At 58.6% G+C, this 22,455-nt stretch overlaps 1 protein-coding gene across 1 annotated transcript in view; it reads right to left on the minus strand.

Moving 5' to 3' along the window:
* Window positions 1-2,658: 2,658 nt before the first annotated feature.
* The window catches only part of CLPTM1 (CLPTM1 regulator of GABA type A receptor forward trafficking), a 31,554-nt gene continuing 11,757 nt past the window's right edge, over window positions 2,659-22,455 (minus strand). Inside the window, exons 3-14 of the mRNA XM_060651409.3 lie at window positions 17,124-17,247; window positions 15,600-15,758; window positions 13,903-14,020; window positions 9,477-9,562; window positions 8,510-8,630; window positions 7,701-7,945; window positions 6,891-6,984; window positions 4,727-4,917; window positions 4,383-4,478; window positions 3,953-4,088; window positions 3,208-3,375; window positions 2,659-3,065 (exon numbers count right to left, since the gene is read on the minus strand). Of these exons, the coding sequence (XP_060507392.1) occupies window positions 2,767-3,065; window positions 3,208-3,375; window positions 3,953-4,088; window positions 4,383-4,478; window positions 4,727-4,917; window positions 6,891-6,984; window positions 7,701-7,945; window positions 8,510-8,630; window positions 9,477-9,562; window positions 13,903-14,020; window positions 15,600-15,758; window positions 17,124-17,247 (1,837 nt within the window). The 3' untranslated portion in view covers window positions 2,659-2,766. The remainder of the gene's footprint in view (window positions 3,066-3,207; window positions 3,376-3,952; window positions 4,089-4,382; window positions 4,479-4,726; window positions 4,918-6,890; window positions 6,985-7,700; window positions 7,946-8,509; window positions 8,631-9,476; window positions 9,563-13,902; window positions 14,021-15,599; window positions 15,759-17,123; window positions 17,248-22,455) is intronic.

Below are 22,455 nucleotides of genomic sequence, written 5' to 3' on the forward strand. Positions count from 1 at the left end.
GCAGGAAACAGCAAGCGCAAAGACCCTGAGGTGGGCACGTGCATGACATGTTCAAGGAACAAGGAGGCTGGGGTGACCGCTAGAGTAGAGGAAGCAAGGGTTAAATGTGGCCTGTAAGGCGATGGGGATGAGCAACATTAAATTTAACAGATGAAGCGAACCGCATACAAACCTTAGGCTATAGAGTTTGGCTCCTGATAAGGAACATCTAATAGCGGCTCCTAGAATAGGACCAGGAGCCCAGTTGGTCCCCCCCACCCCCCCGACCGTCCCTTGCAAACGTCTGGCCTCGTAACTGTTTAATTGGGTGGATAACCAAAAGCACAGGTCAGAAATCCCCAGCATTCGGGGCTTCTGCTGGGCTCTGAGCACCCTGAGGGCAGGCTTGGGGCTATCTTGGTCTCTGCTGTGTAAGCAGAACCCCCACCCCATCCCCGCTCAGTGCAAGGTGCAGGGGAGGTGCTCGGGGAAAAATCTGTGGACTGACTGCATGTCAGTCTCTCCACCGGTGTGTTAACGCAGGCCCTGCCAAGGTCCACACTCCTGGATGTGTACCTGTCTGTGAGAGACTGTACAAACATGTGCTCAGCCAACATTCCCAGAGGACAGAGCAGGGACTGAGACAGCTCTGGCTCTGTGCTCACAAGGCTCAGTCCAGTGGAGAATAACCTGTCCCTAGACGGGGATGACTCATAGTGGGCAGGGCTGAGGTGAGAGATCAGGGAGCTGGGGGTCCCGGATCAGGTAGTCAGGGAGGACTTCCTGGAGGAAGAGATACTGGAACTGCGATGTAGGGGACGCCTAGGGTAAGATAATGAGTTGTGTGCCTCAGGGCACGTCCCAGGGAAGGGAAGAGCAGGGTCTAGAGCCAGAAGATAAGAGATCGTGGCAAGTTAAAGCAAGGGTGAGGAGGGGCGCCTGGCTGGCTCCGTCAGTGGCTGGAGCGTGCAGCTCTTGATCTCGGGGTTGTGAGTTCAAGCACATTGGGCATAGAGATTACTTGAAAATGTTAAAAAAAAAAAAAAAAAAAAGCGAGACGAGGCTGTGGGGGTGAAGTCCCTCCCATCCCCTCAAGGTCTCGTTTATTAGGGGCCTGGACTCTTTTCCCAAGCATACTAGGAACCACGGTAGGTTCTGAACAGGGGACAGGCAGGGTCAAGTCTCTGCCTTAGAAAACCCTCTGGCTGCTGAGTGGAGAGTGGACGGGAGGGGCAGGGACAGACGGGGAACAGCTTGGACCAGGCGGTCTCAGCGGAAGTGAAGAGGTGGGTCTTCCGAGTGTGGGGGGTACGGCTGGTGGGCCTGGCCAAAGGCTTGGGCGTGTGCCTGCGGGGGGCTAGTGAGTGCAGGGGGCCTGAGAGCCTCCTTGGTTCCTAGAATCGTGGGACAGAAGCCCCGCAGAGGAGTCCGGGCTTTCTCCGGGGGCACTGGCAACCCTGGGATGCTGTAGGGCAGGGAAGGGAGTGTTGTGGGTCCGTGGGGCTGCCTGAGTGGAGGAGGGGCCCGCTGCCCACGTGTGTACGTGCGGGGCCCTGCGTGTGCCAACGTTTCCCAGGACCTCATGGATTCCCTGCCCGGCTCTGCAGGAGGTCGGCAATGGAGCCCTGTGTGGCCCTGGGCGTCCTCTCCCCGTGTTGATGCGGCCACCCCCCAAAACAGTAAATCTGGAAATGTGAGGTCCCAACAGTTCGGAGGGAAGGGACATCCAGAGACGTATAGGGTCCATGTCTATACAGTGGATCGACAGTCCCAGCCCAGACAGCTGGGAAGACGTGTTGGCTGGGTCCTGGGGGCAGACATCACCTCCACAGCTACAGAGCACGACAGCCAGGCACACCACCCTGAGTAAGGACTCACCCCCGTACCCCTACCGTGACCCTGGCGGGGAGAGCTCAGAGGCCCAGAGACGGGAGGCTGTGTGTCTAGGGTGCGGGGACTGCTCAACAAGGAAGCCTGATGGGGAGTTGCCTCATGGGGTGGGCCTGTGCTGCTGCCCCGCCTGGCAGCATGAGGCCAGGAGAGCATCGGAGGAGGGGGCACAGCCAGATGCAGCCTCGTGGGCAAGAACGCAGGTGCAATAAGGTCACAGCAAACAGCTTCCCATCTGTGAAATGGGGACAGTTACGGAAGCCCCTGGAGGGCTGCCGGGAGGGGGAGAAGGGGGAGAAAGGGCCTGGTCACGGGGGGTCACTGTCTCCCACTCTACTCCGTGCTGCACTCCGCAGGTCTCCCCTGCAGACCCAGGAGAGACACCCGCACCCCGGCGAAGCTGCCCTCCGAGGTGGCAGAGGAAGGCAGGCACGAGGGGGGATGGCTGAGTTTAAGTTAAACACCCATATGAATTTATTAAATCCAGACTGTGTTAAAGGGTGGCGGTCTGGAAGGAGGGGCGTGGCGGGGGGACAAGGGACAAGATGATGGATGGCCGCAGGCATCCCGCAGAGGGGCCCCAGCCGCCCCCCCGCCTGGGCACCCCCCTCGGCAGCGCCACGTCGGCTTCACCATGATTCCCAACGGTGCTGGGCTGGCAGGGCGAGATGGCTAGAAACACAGAGGGACACACGGACAGACGGCGCCTCCACAAACAACGTGCCCCGGCCTGCCCCGGCCCCGGCAACACACGCTGGGCTCTGGCCCACGGGGGCCTCCTGCCACCCTGGCCCCATCTGTCCAGGGAAAGGGCGACAAGGAGGGGAGGCGAGGGGGCCGGGGCCGCGGGGGTGGTGGTCACCAGGAGCCGGAGCGGAAGAGGAGGACCAGGGGCGGCTAATCCCTTTTCTTGTCCTCTGCTGGCTTTGGAGGGGCTTCCTGGGGCTCGGTGGCAGAGCTGGCCCCCTGGGTGGGCTTGGCGGGCGGGGGCGTGGAGGCCTCCTCCCTGGCGGCGGCGGCGGTGGCTGTGGCGGGGGCCGGGGCGGGTGGGGGTGGGAGGGCCCCTGCTGCTGTCGGGGCCTCGGCCACGGGGGCGGCTGCCGTCGGGGCCTCGCCACTCATGCCAAACTCGTTCACCCGCGTGGGGTCGACGCGGTAGATCCACCGTTGGTAGAGGTAGATGAAGAAGACCACATCTGGTGGGGGGGGGGGGGGGGCAGGGCGAGGGGGGCAGCGTGAGGGGGCGGCCGTGGCACCCCTCAGACCAGGGCCCTGCCTGTGCCAGGGTCTGGCGGCGGCCTCCCGCGCCGGCCCTCCCGCCCGCCCGCTGGACCTCACCGTCCCGCAGGCAGCCGATCCGATACATGACGGGCATCTTGATGACAAAGGCAAACAGGTCGTCAATGAAGGTGTTGAGGGCCTTGTAGGTGAGCATGCGCCAGGGCAGGTGGGCCACAGACTTGAGCTTGTAGTTGATGAAGAGCTGGGGTGTCATGGTGATGAAGCCTGCAGTGACGGGGAAAGGGACGCCCGTGAGCAGAGGAAGGGGCGTCCTGACCCCTGACCTCTCTGGCCGCCTTGCCGGTCTCGCCCTCCGCTCCAGCACCCCCCCCCTCCTCCGCCGGCCCCTCACCACTCCTGCGCCCAGGCACATCTCACCACAGCTCCCTCGCCCCACCCCGGGCAGCTTGCAGGCCTCAGTTTACACATCATGCCCCGAGAGGTTTCCCCAAACCCCTTTACTTCGACCCCTTCGCGGCACCCGCTGTAACTCTCCCGCCTGCTTGTTGACTCTGAAGGGGCCCCTGAGGACAAGGACATACCGAAACATGCCGTGCGTGGCCTCCGGAAAATCCTCGTTGACCCCCACGTTGGACCAGGCTCCCCTCACCCCCTTCAAGGCTCCTCACGCGCCACCCCTGCCCACCCAGGGCTGTCCCTGTCTGGGGAGGAGTCTCTCCCACACCGGGCCGTGAGCATCAGGAGGGCAGGGCTGGGCCTCCTGGACCACCGCTGGGCGCCAGCAGGGCCCGGCGTGGGGCCCGGGAGCGTCTGCGGCGGGTGCCCCGGGAGGCCGGCTCACCGAAGGTCAGCAGGAAGCCATAGAGCATGCTGAGCACCCAGGAGTACCAGCCCTTGTGCTCCAGGTACAGGAGGCTATAGACCGCGTAGCAGCCCAGGAGCGGAAAGAGGATCCACGACAGGTACCGGAACGCCATCTGCGGGGCGCGGGGCAGGGCTGGCACCCGGCTCCCCACCCTCACCCACCCACACCCGGTCCGGCAGGCCGGGCCAGGGGAATTTCCAGGTGGCCCCGGGAACCGTGGACCCGCACAGGAAGTATACAGGGCAGGCGCCGAACACCGGAGGGTGTGACGCGGGCCATAAAGAAGGGCCCCGCCAGTGGGCGGGCAGATGCCCTAGCCCCCCACCCACTGCCCATCTCCTGGGCCCCCCAAGGGCATGTGGGTGCTTGGAGACCCTCCCCGGGGCCCACCGTGGAGGACACTCACATCATCATACACTTTGGTAGAGGACTCGATGTACGTGGACTTGTCTTTGAAGGTTGGGCGGGGGAAGAGTCCTGCCACCTTGTGCTCCCGGTCCAGCTGCAGACGGGGAGGGAGGCCGTGGTCGGCTGCCACGCTGGCTCCCACCCCCACCCTTCCTCACTGTTCCCAGTTCCCCTGTCCCACGTGTGACCCAAAAAATCCCCTGGTGTGAAAATCCCCTTGGTCCTGGGAGTGCAACAGGCACTGGGAAACCCCCAGGGGCCAGCTCCAGGGTCTGGCTGGCGCAGACGACCGCCATTCCAAGTCCCGGTGGCCCCCAGAACAGCACAGCGGCCCGGCCTTACCCGGACGTCCATGACCTTGGTGATCTTCCAGAGGTCGATGAGGACCCCGATGAAGACGCTGACCTGGACCACGAAATTGGTCTCGTTGTCCAGGATGTAGAGAAGGACCACGAAAGACTGGAAAACGCCGAAGAAGACGGAGCGCACGGACAGGCCCTCCAGAGACTGCCGGCTGTTCCAAAACTGGATATCTGCACGGGAAGCGGGGGGAAGCTGAGAGGGTGCAGAGCCCCCGAGCCCCTCCTGCAGCTCCTTCAGGCTCCGTCCTCAGACCCCCAACGCGCCACAGTGGCGCTGGGTCTGTCACGGGCAGCAGCGTGCACTACCCTCCGCTCCCGTGAAGAGTCTCTTGCCAGAGCGGCAGGCAGGCAGGACGACTGCGGTCCTTACAGTGGAACCCCACCCCCACCCCCGCCCCCACCCCCACCCCCAGGGTGCAGTCTGACCGTGCGCACTGCCACGCGTCAGGTGCCGAGGCTGGCCAGGGAACCCACATTCCTCGGGCCACACAGCCCGGCCTGGTGGAATGTGGACGGAAGCCAGGTCTGCATGACACCAGCCCCAGGCTGTCCCCCCGGTGCCATGCTCTCTCCCGTGGGCACGACGCTCTGGGACACGCACTTCAAGACCGGCTCTTCCAGCCCACCGCCCTGAAACCGTGCAGGGCCTCAGACACGCCTGGGGCATAGGCAAAGGACCGGGCACTGGTCTCCAACAGCTCCTTCTAGTGGCCCTGGCGGACCCCACCCACAAGGCTAGGCCAGCCCCTCCCTGAGCCCTGGCCTCCGGTGGGCCAAAGTGGGTAACGGCAGTGTCCCCACCTGCGGCCACAGGAAGCCGACCGCCCCAGTGCCTGCCTCACAGGAGCGAGGACAGGCCCAGGCTCACACAGGGCTGGCTCTGCATCAGTGTGCAAGGCTGTCCACCCTGCTCTGATTCTGGTTCCAGGGCTCCAGCATGCTCGCCCTGCCCCCCGATCAGACGCGGGGACACCCACAGAACCCCCCAGTCCTGACCGGGAAAAAAGGGGACGGAGACGGGGTCGGTTGGAGGCGGGTGGATCTGAGTCCCACCTCAGACCAGGGAGGCAACGAGCACGAGTAAAGGCCCCCGGGGCCCATCCCCCTGCTGAGTGACCTCGGGCGAGTGACCATGCCCTCTGTGCCTTCATCTCTCAGGAGGAAGAGGGACCCTAGGCGACCCAGCCGGCAGTCAGCAGGAAGTCTGGGAGCCACGGCGTGCCCAGGCACAGCGAGTGCTCCATACGGCACAGCTACCAGTGGTCGCCACCACCTACTGTCCCATTTGGATGGTAGAAACTTCTAGAAGGTAACTCTCAACCACGGCAGTACCGTCTTAAGAATGCTAGTGCCCGTTAGTACTGCTGCTTGCGCAAGCTGTAGAGCGGGAGGCCCCCCGCCCCCACCTGCAGCTCTCCGGGGAAGGAAGCAGTGGCCCACGGGGCTTAGAGGATGAGACCGGGTGATGGAGCCTCCTCCCGGGTCCAAATCCTGGCTCTGCCACGTGGGAGCCGCGTGACTACGGGCAAGTTACCTAACCTCCCTGAGCGTCCACTTCCTCACCCCTAAGCACAGAGGTAACGACAGGCTTCCTCGTGGGGCTGGGGTCATGGGGACTCGGCAAGTTACCTAGTGAGGGCACTAAGAACGGAGCCCGGCACCTGGCCAGTCCCCCCTGAAACGCTGGCCATCAGCATTGTTGGCCTTTGGAACCTAGGGGCCTTCTGGGGACAGGGCTGCTGCCTCCCCACTCAGGTGGTCCCCATCCGCGCAGCCTTGAGGGGCCTCTCCCACCAAAGAGCTGCTGTGCAGGGCAGCGGGAGTAGCCCTGGGGCTTCCCTGTTCCCAGCCCTGGAGTTCCCCAGCCCTGCTTCCTGGTGGTGCCATCCTGGCTTCTGCCGGCACAGCAGGCCAGCTCCTTCCCCGGTGCCACACCCGCTGGATGGGAGTTTCTGGGCTGGGAGTTTTGGGGCCATTACCCTCTCCAGCTCCTCAGGCCTCTGGAGAGCGGGGCTGAGAGACCCCACGTAGAGGGCGAACCTATGGGGCAGGAGAGAAGGAAGGGGGCAGACCCTACCCCCACCGCACACCCTCCTATCCCCAGCCCCTGTGGCCTCTCATCGGCCCCAGGGTCCCAACCCTACCGTTCTTGAAGGCCAGGAACTCAAAGACACTATGGACGATGGACACGATGATGGTGAGCGCCAGCAGGTAAGGGTTGGTCTCTAGGAGGGCAACCTAGGGGTGGGGGGAGATGCCGGTGAGCACCGTTGCGCCCTTGCCCAGGGGTGACCGCTGCGGCGTGTTCGTCAGCCAGCCCTACTCCCCTTCCCCTGGGCCCCAGAAGACCGGAGCCCGGGGGCTGCCCCGGGGCAGAGAGAGCACACTGGCCAGGAGGAGAGTGGGTCAGGACGGGCAGGTGGGCACGGAGAGGCGGGCAAGTGCTTTACAGACGGGAGGCGAGGGGGTGGAGAGACAGTAATGGGGAGAGAAGCACAGTGACCAAGACACATGAAGGGACAGCTGGGGTGAGGACTGGAAACTCAACACCAGAGACAAGCCCAGGGAGGCACCACTGAGTCTCCAGGTCACGGACACAGGCCAGGAAGAAAGGTGGGAACAACAGACGTTCAAGGACACAGTAAGGGGGAGAAGAGTCATGGAGTCAGAGCTCAGGGTCAAGGGGACAGGCCGTGGCGGCGGGTGGGGGGAGGGGAACGCAGGTCCAGACCCAGAAGGCCCAACCAAGCTGACATAAAGGCTGTGACAAGAAGGTCCACAGGAGCCTCGGAGACAGGACCCCCGAGCCAGCCGGGGCCTGCCGCAGGAGGGGGCCCAGGAGACTGTGGAGCTGGGCAGGCAGCTCGGGCCGGAGGTCCTCAGGCTGCCACCTCCCCTCCCCCTTCCCCCTCGCTGCCCGGGAAGGTGCTGGAAAGCCCCCTGTCCCCTGTCACCTTCACTGAGTCCTGCTCCTCGTCCGACTGCTCATACAGCTCGTCCCCCAGGAAGTTCCAGGGCGACTTGGTGCTCTGGGCGGCATAGAGCTGCCAGCGCCAGAGCGACAGCGGGCAGAAGGACACGCGGAGCGGCAGGCTGGCCAGGCTCTCGTTGATGGGGTAGTAGTCCTTCTGCAGGTTCCAGTAGTCGTTGAAGTAGATGATGGGGTAGTAGTCACCACTCACGGCGTCAAACTTCACATCTGCGGGCACGTGGGGCAGGGGCGCCTCTTAGTCCGGGCTGGAGGCCACCGGCACCCAAGAGGCTGGGGAGAGCCCTCGGACCTCCAAGAACAAAGGCGGCACATCCAGGGGCCTGCAGGGATCTGACGGGGCCCCTCTGACGGGACACTTTTTGGCTACACCACAAGGGGCCAAAGGACTGCCTGACCTCAGCGGAGGGAACAGGGCAAAAGAGCCAGGCGGACCCCGCTGGAAGGGGACAGCTAGGGCTCAGCTCCAGCCCACGGCTGCCCCATCCATGATTCCAACATATCGGCTTTGTGAAAGAAGTCAGAAATCTGGGTTTTTAGGCGATGCTGTCCCAACCTCAGACGTTGGGTCCAACAGCTGAGCCAGGTGAGACTTGCCAGGGGACTGGTTTTGGCACGCACGCGGGCGGTCAGTGCCAGGGTCACCAGAAGGTACAGGAAGGAGAGAAGATAAAGGGGAGTGCTGGGGGTAGTGGGGACCAAAACTCTCAGGGAGTGGGGGTGGAAAGACAAGGAAACAGCCCGGGCAAGGGCCCGAGGCGGGTGGGGGCTCACACTGGTCCAGAGGAGGAGGCACGCTGCCCTTCACCCACGGCGTGTGGTCGTCCACGATGTTGATGGTGATGTTGGGGTGCCAGTGGGAGATCACCTCCACGGGCCCATAGTCCTCGGCCCTCTGAGGGGAGACAGAGTGAGGCAGGGTTGGGAGAGGGGGGCCTCAGAGACACCTGCCTGCTTTCTCCTGAGGGCTCCCGTGACATTTGAGACAGCAGAACAATAACCATCACGGTGACCAGTGGCCAAAGGCTCACCCCAGACGGTCCCCACGCCAGCCTTTACAGAATCCCCCCAACTACCTAACAGAGCAGGAGACCCAGGCCTGAGGTCGTGGATGGGGTCATGTACCAGGCTGCAAAGCCTGGCCTTGTGACAGCACGGATGTGGGACCCACACGCAGCCTCCGGGCTTGGGGACCATCCCTCTCACCAGGGACCAGCTTGTAGAGAAAGGAAGGTCTTGGTGCCCATCACGGGTTAACACCCCAGCACCCCAGCCTGCCAGGGAGTATTCCTGCTAGAGTCACATCATCAGGTGCCTACTCTGTGCCAGGGTGAGCCTGGGCTCTGGGGCCTGGCTGCTTGGGTGTGAACCCGAGCCCTGCCGGGTCCTGACTGTGACACTCCGGGCAAGTCTCCTGGTCTGAACATGGGAACAGTGACAGGACCCTCCCGGCGGGGCTGGTGAGAAGCGTCTAAGTACGTGCGTGTTCAGCGGGCAGAACGCTTGCTCCGTAGGTGCTGACTGCTGTATGCTTGCCCGGAGTCCTCCCCAGCCTGAGAGGTAGCTCCGATTCCTCACCCGGTTTCCAGAGAGGAAACTGAGGCACAGAGAGGCGAGGTGGCCCAACCAAGCCCCCACAGCGGCTCAGTGGGAGTGCCACAGGGGAACCCGCGGACGCCGGCTGCTGGGCTGTGAAAGGCCAGGTGCTCCCCCAAGATCCGACAGCTGTGCTCGCGTTTACCTTGATCATTTCTGGATCAGCTTCTGTCTCTCCCGTCAACAGGTTCTTGGTTTTCTGAAATCGCCGGCGTTTGTATTTGTTGATCACTGGTTGGGGGGGGTGGGGTGGGGGGGGCAGAGGAAAGAGGGTGGACATGAGACCCGCCGGCACCGGACACCGGACCTCTGCCCACCAACAGCCGCGCACTGGCCTCCAGCCCGCAGCGGACGAGAACAGTGGCCGGAGAGCCGCGACTGCCCCCTCAAACCCCGCCGCCCAATCCCCCAACATCACAGCGATGCCAACATCTGCCATACTGCCCCCGGCAAAGCCCTGGAGTGGCCCTTCTCCAGAATCCGCTCGGCCCATTCCATCGGCCACCCCGGGGCCGCCCCCCACCCAGCACGTGCCTCGCATCCAACCACTCCTCCCACCCGCGGGCCACCCTCTCCTCCCGGCCCCCTGGTGGCCCGCTCCTGCCCCCATCACCTTCTCTCCACAAGGCAGCGATCCTTTTGAACCAAGGATCAGCTCACGTGCAGCTGCTCCAGAGCCTCCGAAGGCTCCCGCTCCTGGAGCAGGGCACCTGCCACGCTCACCACGGCCGCACCGACCTCCCGCCTTCGCCCGCCTCACTCCTCTCTCCTCGCACCCGCCAACCCCGGGCCTTCCGAGGTGCCGCTCCATCTCTCCGGCACGCACCCGCCGTGGTCGGAACCTTCCCGCCTGGCTCCTCTGTACCCTTCAGGTCCCTGGTGACATGCTCCCCTTCCACAGGCTTCCCTGCCCACCCCACTGCAGGAGGCCGTCCAGCCGCCCTCCTTGCCACTTCTGTCTCCTCCACCACTTTCTGCCCCGGCCCCAAGTTCACCTCCCCGTCGGCTGGCTCGTCCGCTGCCTCGTCCGGTCTGCCAACCCCAGGACTGACAACTAGTAGAACCCAGAGACACAAACAGGGGGGCTGTGGACAGTTCTGGAGAAGGCCCGGAGCCACCAATGTGAGAGATACTGAGGGGCTGTGAATCCCCAGCCGGCAGTGGACCTCACTTCCCCTTGCAGAGGCCAGGTTGGCTACGGGCCCCCTGCCATCCTGCCCGGAAGACTGCCAAGACTTGCCAGGAAGAGGACGCCGGTGCCCGCCTGAGCTCCGTCTCCCCTCCTCCGCCCTGGCCCTGTACTCTTCAGCTCTTCCTTCTGGGAGCACGACGGCAACCCGCCCCTCCCAGGACTCCCTCCTGCCCGAGGGCCGGGGAGAGAGGGGGAAATGCGAAAGGGAGCGGGCCAAGGGTGGGGGCTCTGGGGTCACATCCCGGCTCCGGCTCCCCGAGGGACCTCCGTGAGCTACATCGCTTCCTTGGGCTTCAGTCCCTCCTCCGGAGAATGGGGTTCAAAGCCCCACCCCTTCTTGGCAGAACCGCTGGGAAGTGGCTCCCTGCTCTACAGGGTCCCTGCCCGTCACAATAACACCAGCCACAGGGCCCAGATCCCTCTCACCGACTCGGAACCAGGGCTCGGGACTCTTGGACTCTATGGATGAGCTCAAGTGTGAAAAGGCTTCTGGGAATTGGCTTTTGGTTTCAGGCCAGAGCCTGCTGCTCTCCCTGTCGGCGTCAACATCACCCACCACTCCTCCCACGTCCATTCATTGGAGATCTTGCCTCCATGTCCAGGGAGAGCAGGAAACACCCGAGGGTGGGCATCCTGGAGGGAACCTTCCAGGCGGACGTGCCCTGCTCCTGTTCCAGGGAGAGGCTGTCCAGGGAAGGGAGGAGCCGTATCCGGCCTGGCCCCAGAAGGAGAGTGGCTTCGGCTCAGGTGGCATTCTATGATTTGGTGGCATGCAAAATGGCCTATAACATGAGATGGCCCTGCCTTCCGTGGGGGACAAGAGTCCCCTTTTCTCGCAGTTACAGCTCCCGGAACGGCACCAGCCAGTATAGTCAGTGGCCACAGGAGGCTGTGGACACTGATGATGTGGCTGGGCCAGACCGAGATCTGCTGTGAGTGCATAACACACACTAGATTTCAAAAGTTAAGGCGGGGGCGCCTGGGTGGCTTAGTCGGTTGAGTGTCCAACTTTGGCTCAAGGTCTCACCACTCATGAATTCGAGCCCCACATCGGACTCTGTGCTAACGGCTCAGAGCCTGGAGCCCGCTTCGGATTCTGTGTCTCCCTCTCTCTCTGCCCCTCCCCCGTTCGAGCTCGGTCTCTCTCTCAAGAATAAAAACGTCAAAAAAACAAAAACAAAAACAAAACAAAACAAACAAACAAAAAAACAAACAAACTTAAGGCAAAGACGAAGATACCCCACCAATTTTCCCCATTGATTCCACACTGAAATGACAACGTGTTGACCTCAATAAAACTATTGCTAACACTAAGTGGCCACTAGAAAACGTAAAGGACTTCTGTGGCTGCTGTTAGCTCTATGACACCATCCTCCTCTATGCCCTAACTACTGGCCCTCTGGGGACAGAGACAGAGGGGACTTCTCTGATCCCACACTCCCGTTCTTCCCCCTGGACTTGACGTGGGACCAGCTCCGAGTCCCTCCAAGCCCTTGCTCCAAGGGGTCCCAGCTGCGAGGCCGGGAAGGGAGGCCTGGAGGGTCCTATCGGGCTTTTCATTTTCAGGTCCATGGGCTACAGATGCTATTTTGCAGACCACGCCAACACGTGTCACGCTGACCACGAACATGACCTTAGCCGCGCAGGAATACGGATCACGTTTCATGGAAAGGCAACACCCCAGAAAATAACACTGGCGTCGGTCGGGGGCAAATGAGAGGCGGGCGAGCCGCCCCCCTCCTGGGCCACGTTCAAGGCAGCCTCCGAGGTGTCCGGCACATCTAGCCCGGAGCTCCCAACAAATCCCACTCCCAGGGCCACACCTGTGGAGTCTACCCACGCAAGCCACGCTCCCTCCGCTTGCCTCTGCCTGCACCAGATCCCGCTAGCGGATGCCACACATCACGTTCCACAGACACACGCACACGGCGGAGCTCAGCACACACGAGGGGACTTCTGCCAATCAGTTCTGGAGACTGAGACAGGGTCACCGACCTTTTTTTTTTTTTGCCCAGTACAGGTGATAATGAAAAAATTAGATCGTCCTCTGGGATATTTTTATACCCTCCAAAATTAGCAAAGACCTAACCCGCACGAGGAGACGTACATCTATCACTGCCCCACACAAAAACAGCCGGAGGGATCTGAACTCGATCCCCAGGCGCGACGAAGTAAAAGCAAGGTGGGCACACGAGACTCACAAGAAGGGAACGGGAACTTCCTGAGGGAGCCATGGAGTTTCTAGATCTGCTGAAGCCCAAGTACGGTGAGAGAGTCCTACAGGGCGGCCAACCAGGACACGGTGGACTCCGGGACAAAGACACAAAGTGGGAGCAAAAAGACGCCAACCACGATGAAGCTCGTGCAAAATGAGAAGTTGGACCGGAAGGGAGGAACAACTGTGCTCACCACGTGGCTCGGATGCAAACAAGCCACGCCACTGAATATTCACGTAATCAAAATCTTACTCCTGTGTTAGGGTTTTCTCTTCCAGAGCAGGAAGTGAAGAAAAACGTCTAAAACTGGAAAACCAAGAAACCGCGGCATCACCCGGTTAATCGGGAACTGTGGAGGTTCAACAAGTAGCCGAAGAACGGCTACCGGAGCTTGAAAGCAGTTGGCTGTGGGCAGTGGGAAGGGGGGCAAAGGGGAGAGGTGAAGGGAGACAGGACTTGCGCCCTCTTGTTGAATTATTTGGATTTTAAACCGCGTATGCGCAAGAAGAGTTGAAGTTGAAGATGAAGCCCCGGGCAGAGAAAAACCCTGGTCAGACTACGTCGGAAGTCCCAAGTGGCCGGCCCTCCCCCAGGGCTTGTCGGGGTCACTCGGAGTCCCTGGGTTTTATCCACAGAGTCGGGAGTCTTCTGGTGAACAGCCAGCGCCAGACGGCTGGCCGGCCAGAATGAGGACGGGGAGGGGGGTGCCTCATCCAGCCGCGTGGCCCTCACAGCACACTCACCCGGGAACACCCTGGGAGCCAGGCACCACCCACAGGACCCCCGCAGGGCGGTGCGTTTGCGCAAGACCCGTTCGCGCGGTTACAGACGCCACACAGGAGATGAGCCCCAAGAGTCCTCCCGGCTTCACCCTGCTTACTCTTTGTTGCTCCCTCACAGACCATTCTGGAACGTCCGCTCCCACCAGGCCTGGCAGCGGGCACAAGCCAGCCCCGCCCTCCCCCTGCCCTCCCCTTCTAGGAAGCCCGTCCCGACTTTCAAAAGTCCCTTTCTCTACATGCTCTCTGACTCCTCCCCTGTCAGTTACCAGTTGGAGCTGGCCTGCCCACCCCAGCTGCGCCCCCCCCCCCACCCCGGCTGGGGTTCCTGCCTGCCCTTGTGGGCCTGGCGTTGGGGGTCTGCCGCCCGGTGGGGGTGCTTACTCCGTGACATGTGGACGGTGGCGAGCCGGCGGTACAGGGCCTTCTGCCGGGGGTCCGGGTGGAAGCCGCTCTTGGTGAAGTAGACGTGGATGTAGATGGAACCGTTCTGCTGGACGCTCTGCAAGGCAGACCAACAGGGGAAAAGGAAAGGCTGAGGCCCCTCTCGGCACCCGGCTCCGGGCCCCTGCTCCGGAGTGCTGGCGCGGGCCGGCGTGGCCGGGCGCCCGCGAGCCAGCCACTGATGTCAGACACGCTCAGGTCCGAGCCCCGCCTCGAACGCACCCTGGCTGTGTGACCCTGGGCTCCACCTGGCGGGGCCTCAGTGCCCGTGTCTGTCACCTACGATCTCCCCAGGAAGGGGACTACTCTCACTCCCACCTGACGCAGGTGAGGAAACCCAAGACGGTGGTCATGTGCCTGAGGCCCGTCTGCTCCTCAAGCAGAGCTTGGATTAACTTGGCCACACCGTGTCCCCATCACTTCCCTGCCTTTTAAGCCCACCTCTGTGCTAATTATGTTTTGTGTATTTTTATTGTTTCAACATCTTGGGGGGGGGGGGGGCTCCCCTGGCTGGGGAGAGGCCGCCCCTCCCAGGGCTACTAATTCCTAGAGACGAACAACTCACCTGCCCATCCAAGCCCACACTCCTGCCCACTCCCCTGGTCTGCCTGATCTCATACCCCAAGCTGCCCTGAATCACCCAGCACCAGGTCCACACCGCTGGAGACCACCCCTCCAGCCCAGAGCCCACCGAACTAGCCGATCCTAAGCTGCTTCCCTTGCCTGCCTTGCTTTTCCCGTGGAAACTCCGGCAAAGGCTCCTGACCAAACCCGGTGCCTCCCCTGCGGCCCCGAGTGGGAAATGCATGTAGTGAGTCAAAATCAGGCACAAGCGAGCCACCTCCCCCCACCCCAAAGCAGCTGGGAAGGAGGGTTAGACCGGACGCTGGGGAGCAGCTCTCCCCACCCAACCTGCGGCCCCCTCGGCCTTCCTGGGGTCTCGTGGCAAGGACGAGGACGGGGCCGGGGGCCGGGCCTGAGGTCTCGGCCGAGCCACTCCTCTGCAAGCTACCCTACCCGCCTCGGAAAGACCGTGCACGCACCCTACTTCCAGGCACCCAGCCAGAGCAGACATCACTCCCCCCCCACGCAGGGGCTGAGGAGAAGACCCGCTGGGGGGAAATGAAAGACAGGGCAGCCCCAGAGAGACGTCCCCACCCACTGGTCCACCGATCCATTACTTTCACTGACACGCGTATTCGCTGAGGTATCGGCCCCACGCCGTGCAGGGCTGGGGACACAGTGGTGACCAAACCAGCCCCGGGAGGGACAACCCAGAGCGAGCAGGCTTGGATGCAGAAGTCCAGAGAAGGCCAGCTGCCCGAGCCTAAGCGTCAAGGAAGGCTCCCTGGGGGAGGCAGATTCGGACCCGGGGCTGCCGGAGTCCAGAGCCAGACGGCCTGAGCTTGCCTGAGCTCGAATCGCTCACGAGCCGTCTGACCTTGTAAGTCACCTAAGCTCTCTCTCCACCCTAGAGGTAGACCCCACCCACATTTTTCAGATGGGGAGGCCAAGGCCCAGAGACCTCGGGGACCTCCCTGTGGTCACACAGCGTGACAACGGAGGACGGCGCCCGGCCTGGAGCCTGCACTCGGCGGCGGGACTGGGAGTCGGAAGAAACCAGGAGCTGCCCCCACCTGCGGGATGTCGAGCTCGGCGAAGTGCTCGTAGCAGCCGTCCGAGTTCTCGCCGCTGGTCCAGTCGCCGTACACGAGGTCGTGCTGCTCCCAGAAGAGCGCCGACGTGGCGTTGAAGTCTGTAAAGTGCTCGTGCTCGGAGATGTACACGTGCAGGTTCTGTGGGGGGGGCGGGCGGGGAGGGGGCTCAGGGCTGCTGCCGAGCCTCTGAAGGCTGGGGGATAAAGAGCCGGCAGCACACTGATACCCCCGGTGTTGCGGAGGGAGCGGAAAGGGGGCAGGTGAAGAACGGCAGCTGCTAGAATAAATGTTTTTTCTCAACCCTCCCCCGCCACCACGTCTGTCTTGGTCCGAGCCTGTGGCATCCATGAGCAAGAAACAGCCAAAGAGGGGCGCCTGGGTGGCTCAGTCGGTTGAGCGTCCGACTTCAGCTCAGGTCACGATCTCGCGGTCCGTGAGTTCGAGCCCCGCGTTGGGCTCTGGGCTGATGGCTCGGAGCCTGGAGCCTGTTTCAGATTCTGTGTCTCCCTCTCTCTCTGCCCCTCCCCCATTCATGCTCTGTCTCTCTCGGTCTCAAAAATAAATAAAAACATTAAAAAAAAAAAAAAGAAACAGCCAAAGAACAGCCAGCCTGCCACTTAGAATCTGGGGGCAGCGCCTGACTGGCTCGGCCGGCCAGCGATGGAGTGAGTTTGAGCCCCACTTCTTACTTGAAAGAAAGAAAGAAAGAAAGAAGAATTTGGGGTCAGAAGGGATCAAAGTCTCTGGAATTATCTTCTCCCTTCTCAGTCTCTTACAGCCTTCTTGGTCAGAGCTCTGCAGGCTTGTGGATAAAGCACAGTCAGAGCGGCAAGAGGGTTAGCTGGTCCCTGAAAACACCAGGGAAGTGGAGAAACCAGGTCTCAGAGAGCACCCTCCCTTCACAAGTCCCCTTGGCCATCTTTGTCCAGAGCCCCAGTGGCCCACTGATAAAGCACATCTGAGCAGCGGGCACCCGCTAACCAGAACTCTGTGCAGTCGGGGATCCCAGAGCTGCGGAGAAGCGCAAAGGCGGGAGGAGTCTGGGTTACCAGGGTCTGAGCACTGGCTGCGGGTGCTCCCGAACCCCGGCCACTCGGGATCCTGCAGGACAGGACGCGTGTCCCTCGTCCCCCTCTGCCGGGCTCCTCGCTCTCTCCCTCCCGTTTCTTTCCAACCCGTCCCCTGCACACCTCTCTTCGCAATTCTGAAACCTAAGCGGACTTTTGAAGTACGTACAGGCCCTGTTAAAAGCGTTTGAGAACAAGTGCGTGACACCTCTGGTGTCTCTCTTCCCCACAAAACCAGAATTTACTCTTTCCTTAAGCGTGTTGCTAGATTGACCCAGGTCTCATGGGCTGAGAATGGACCCGGAGCTCCTCAAGCCCAGACCCGTGCGCGGCTGACAGTGACCAGGGACCTGTCTGTCCCAACTGCTCACGCCGCTCCCTCACACCCTCCCCCACACCGTCATCTCCCGAGTCCGGCCTCCCAGCCGGCGGTTACCATTAAAGTGTCTTTGGGGAACAGGTTGCGGCTGGCGACGCGCGGGGCTCCTCCGGGGCCCGCCTGGTCCTGAGGGGCCGGCCCTCGGCGGAACCAGCTGCTGATGACCCAGATGATGAAGATCCTGAGGAGGCAAGCAGGACAGGTGGTGAGTCCCAAGCCTCTTCTTTGCAACGTGGGTCTGCCTGACCTCCTCCAGACTCAGCACGGGCTAGGTAGGGCCTGACCCGGGGCAGGTGACGGAGCAGGGAGCAGGGAGGGCCCCTGAGAAGGCAGCCCCCGGGCTGCTGGGAAGACTAGATGCCCCCAGAGGCCGTATCTGGGGTGCTGCCCACGTTTCCCAAAAGGCCCTGGTGGCCGCGGGGCTGCGAGGGCTTGGACCTTCTAACCTCAGACCTAGGAAACCTGACACGCCAGGCCCCTGGGACCCCAAAGTGAGAGGACCCTAAGAATCTGGAACCTCAGCATTTTGGAGGCACGGCACCTTTGAGAGCCACATTTTAGAACTTCAAGTCAACTGAAGTACTTGAGAAGCAGACAATGAGTCAAGGGTTAGTCCCAAATTTTAGTAATGTTGGGCTAGGCGATTCAGGCCAACACTGTGGTTGGAAGCAACTTGGAAAAGATTAGTAAAAATTAATATACTAAGAACATATCAATGCTGGTTTTCTATACATAATTATGTATCTTGAAGTAGCAAAGATATATTCTGCTCGTGGTTCTCTTATGTATGTTTTTTTTACCAAGTTTATGTACAAATATATGTAAATACATACTATCTTTTTAAGTTCTAATTATTTATTCATTTAAATAATCTCTGCACCCAACGTGGGGCTTGAACCCACGACCCCGAGATCAAGAGTTATAATCTCCACCGCCTGAGGTAGCCCCTGTAAATACATTTTCTTAAAAACACTGAAGAATATATCCAAGGGATACAGGTGTGCTGTGTTTTTTTTGTTTTTTTTTTTTTAATGTTTATTTTTGAGAGAGACAGAGACAGAATGCGAGTGGGTTAGGGGCAGAGAGAGAGGGAGACACAGAATCCGAAACAGGCTCCAGGCCCTGAGCTGTCAGCACAGAGCCCGATGCGGGGCTCGAACTCACGAGCTGTGAGATCATGACCTGAGCCGAAGTCGGACGCTCAACTGACTGAGCCACCCAGGTGCCCCCAGGTGCGCTGTTTTGAAGGAACACATGCGCCCCCATGTTTATAGCAGCACTATCAACAATAGCCAAAGTATGGACAGAGCCCAAATGTCCATCGATGGATGAATGGATAAAGAAGATGTGGTCTATATATACAGTGGAGTATTACTCGGCAATCAAAAAGAACGAAATCTTGCCATTGGCAACTACGTGGATGGAACTGGAGGGTATCATGCTAAGTGAAATTAGTCAGAGAAAGACAAAAATCATACGACTTCACTCATACGAGGACTTTAAGAGACAAAACAGATGAACACAAGGGAAGGGAAACAAAAATAACATAAAAACAGGGAGGGGGACAAAACATAAGAGACTCATAAATATGGGGAACAAACTGAGGGTTGCTGGAGGGGTTGTGGGAGGGGGGGATGGCCTAAATGGGTAAGGGGCACTAAGGAATCTACTCCTGAAATCATTGTTGCACTATATGCTAACTAATTTGGATGCAAATTAAAAAAAAATTAAATTAAAAACAAAAAAACACTGAAGAATGAACAAGACTATAGATTTACCAGGCAAAAACTGAAGGGAAGGCTGGAAACAAGAGAAATGAAACACTACCAGAAGCTTCTTTTTATGTCTGAGGACACTTGCCAGGTATTCTGGTGGGTAACAGAAATGCTAGCCGAGACCCACACAGGGTAACCAGAGACCTACGACATGAGAAACTAAGACCCCACAGGGCCCCACACCCAGGACCCAGGAGGCAGGTGAGGCCGGGCCCTCCTCAGGAATCACCTGGTGGGTGCTAAGAGACCTCGGATGGTTGATGCCCCCAGCAGCCAGTGGATGGAAAGCATGTCCTCCTGGAGAAAATATGTTCATCCTAGGTCTGAAATTATCCCTACAAATAATTCTGAGATGCTCACAACAACTCAACTCTGATGTTGCAGAATCTGTTACAAAAACCCTCAAAATTTGAGGGCACCTGGGTGGCTCAGTCGGTTAAGCGTCCGACTTCGGCTCAGGTCATGATCTCGCAGTTTGTGAGTTCGAGCCCCACGTTGGACTCTGTGCTGACAGCTCGGAGCCTGGAGCCTGCTTCGGATTCTGTGTCTCCCTCTCTCTCTCTGCCCCTCCGCTGCTCAGGGTCTACCTCTCTGTCTCTCAATAATAAACGTTCAAAAAACATTAAAAAAAAAAAAACAACCCTCAAAATTTGCATCAAGAGAGCTTTATTTTTTTTAATGTTTATTTTTGACAGACAGAGAGAGCATGAGCAGGGGAGGGGCAGCGAGAGAGGGAGACACAGAATCCCAAGCAAGCTCCAGGCTCTGAGCTGTCAGCCCAGAGCCCGACGCAGAGCTCGAACCCATGAACCATGAGATCACGACCTGAGCCGAAGCCGGACGCTTAACCAACTGGGCCACCCAGGAGCCCCAAGAGAACTTTCAAAGTACCATGCTGGCAGCACGTGACTCTTGACCTCGGGGTCATGAGTTTGAGCCTCACGTGGGGGACAGAGTTTACTTTGAGGCAGAAGTACCGTATATTCAGTAACATGACAGAAAAAACAGAAACAAAACCAAAATGACACAAAAACAAATACACTGGCGTCCTATTTTCAATCCACAAAACTGAATAAACGCAATATTGCACAGCCTTAGAATCAGCATTGACTTCGCAGTTATTTCCAGGACATACTATTAAAAGAGAAAGGCGAGGGGAGCCTGGGTGGCTCGGTCGGTTAAGCATCTGACTCTCGATCTCAGCTCGGGTCCTGATCTCACAGTTCATGGGTTCGAGCCCCAAGTTGGGATCAGTGCTGACAGCACAGAGCCTACTTGGATTCTCTCTCCCTCTCTCTCTGCCCCTCCACCGCTCACGCAAGTGTGTGCTTTCCCAAATAAATAAACATTAAAAAAAATTTTTGTTTAGATAAAAGAGAGAGGCAAGTATGGAAAGAAAGGAAGAGAAGGAAAGTATGTAGAATAGGACTCCAATTTTGTATAATAAACATGTTAAAAAACAACAAATCTGAGGGGGAGGAGGGAATGGGAGTTAGTGTTTAATGGGTACAGTGTTTCAGTTGGGGAAGACAGAAAAGTTCTAAAGGGGCACCTGCCTGGCTTGGTCAGAAAACCATGGGACTCTTTATCTTAGGATTGTGAGTTCTAGCCCCACATTGGGTGTAGAGATTACTTAAAAAAACAAACAAACAAACGAAACACAAAAAAACCCAAAACCACACAGAAAGAGAGAGAGGTATGAAATGATACGCATCAGACTTTCAAATGGATTTCCTGGTTTGGGAGAGTAGGGGGAAGGTGTACAAAAACAATAGGCCACGAGACACAATACTGCCTTAAAAATCCTAAATAAAAAAAACCAGGGGCACTTGGCTGGCTCAGTCAGTGGAGTATGCGACTCCTGATCTCAGGGGTTGCGAGTTCAAGCCCCACGTTGGGAGAAGAACCTACTTAAAAAAACAAAACAAACAAAAAACCCCCAGCATTTATACGAATCAACATGTAAAAGGATCACCACCAATAGAGTAATGATGACTGATGGTTATCCTTAGGTGATTTTTACTTTCTTCTTAAGGCTTTTTGTTTTGAATTTGTTTTGTTTTTAAATTTTTTTTAATGTTTATTTATTTTTGAGAGAGAGACAGCATGAGCAGGGGAGGGGCAGAGAGAGAGGGAGACACAGAATCCAAAGCAGGCTCCAGGCTCCGCCCTGTCAGCACAGAGGCCAAAGCGGGGCTCAAACCCATGAACCGTGAGATCATGACCTGAGCTGAAGTCAAACGCTTAACCGACTGAGCCACCCAGGCGCGCCTTTTTTTTGTCTTTTAATGAACAAAAGAAAAGCCCCAAACAAAATTGTAGCAGATTGCTAGATGTTTCCCAATATCTGTCTTCCCCTTTTGTCTCAAAAAGAGAACTCCTAAATAAAGACTACAATTCCAGCCTCGCTAACAGCTAGAAATGGAGAAAAGGTGAAGTCCTGGCCAATAAAATGTAAACACCGTGTATTGTGCTGGGCTTTGGAGGAGTGTCCTTAAAGAGAAAGAATAGGCCTCCTTGATTTCTGCTTCCCTCCTAGAATGTGGATGTGATGGCTGGATCTTCAGCAGCCACCCTGGGCCATGCAGACGAGGGGCAAAACCTATTGACGGTAGAAAAAAGGCAGGAGGGAATCTGGGTTGCAGAAGATGACAGAATCCTGGTTTTCCTATGTCTGGAATAGCACATGAGAGAGAAATAAACAACTTCTAAAAAAACTTGTGTTAATTCAGGTCTCTCAGACACCTGCTGCTGTGTAATTATTGAATGAGACAGGAACTTATTAATTACCGGTATGAAAAGCAATATAGCAGAGGTTAAGGGCTCAGCCTCTAGTTTGCAATACCCGGACCTGAAGCCCAGCTCTGCCTCTTACCAACTGTGTGACCTCAGGCAAGACTTAACCTCTCCAGGCCTCTGTCTCCTCAACAGTGAAAATGGGGATAATAACACTACCTACCCTGTAGGGTTGTTTATAAGCATTAAATGCATGAACATAACTCTGTACCCGTATCCGTCTATAAGTACGTATGCATGCACACCCATGATATATATACGTCACCGAGAACGAAGCCTGATACACAGCCAGTAAGTACTTTAAAAGTGTTAGATGTTATTAGTTTCATCATAGGAAAAAGGCAGACAAAACTCTTTGGAATGGAAAACTACCACCAGGGAATCTTAGCGCGGGTGGGCCCCAAACCACACGGAAGGGCATGATTGGGCAGAGAGGCTTGTCTTTGCCTGTAGCAGCTACGGAGCCCTGGGGTCTGGGGTCTCAGGGGCGATGGCCCAGCTGAGCCATCTGTTGCCTCCGCAAGAAGTCCCTGACGCACCCGGCTGAGGAAGGTCTGGAGCTGGCGATCTCTGGGGAACCCTCTGCCTCCAAGAGAGGATCCCGTTCTGGTTAATGATGCCGAGGGAGCGTGTGGGAGCAGGGATGCCCACCAGCAGCTCTGCCCCGGCTTAGTGTGGCCTCAGGAGTCCCACCCCTCCTCCGGGCTCCTGGAGGAAGCCCCACGTGTAAAAGGAGGTAGACTGGACCAGACGTTTTTGGAGAAGTCCAGATCCCTCGTCTCCTGAACAGCACCCGTGTGTACCTGTACACCCACAGT

Source organism: Panthera onca, chromosome E2, assembly GCF_046562875.1.
Source record: "Panthera onca isolate mPanOnc1 chromosome E2, mPanOnc1 haplotype 2, whole genome shotgun sequence".
NCBI classification, from domain to species: domain Eukaryota; kingdom Metazoa; phylum Chordata; class Mammalia; order Carnivora; family Felidae; genus Panthera; species Panthera onca.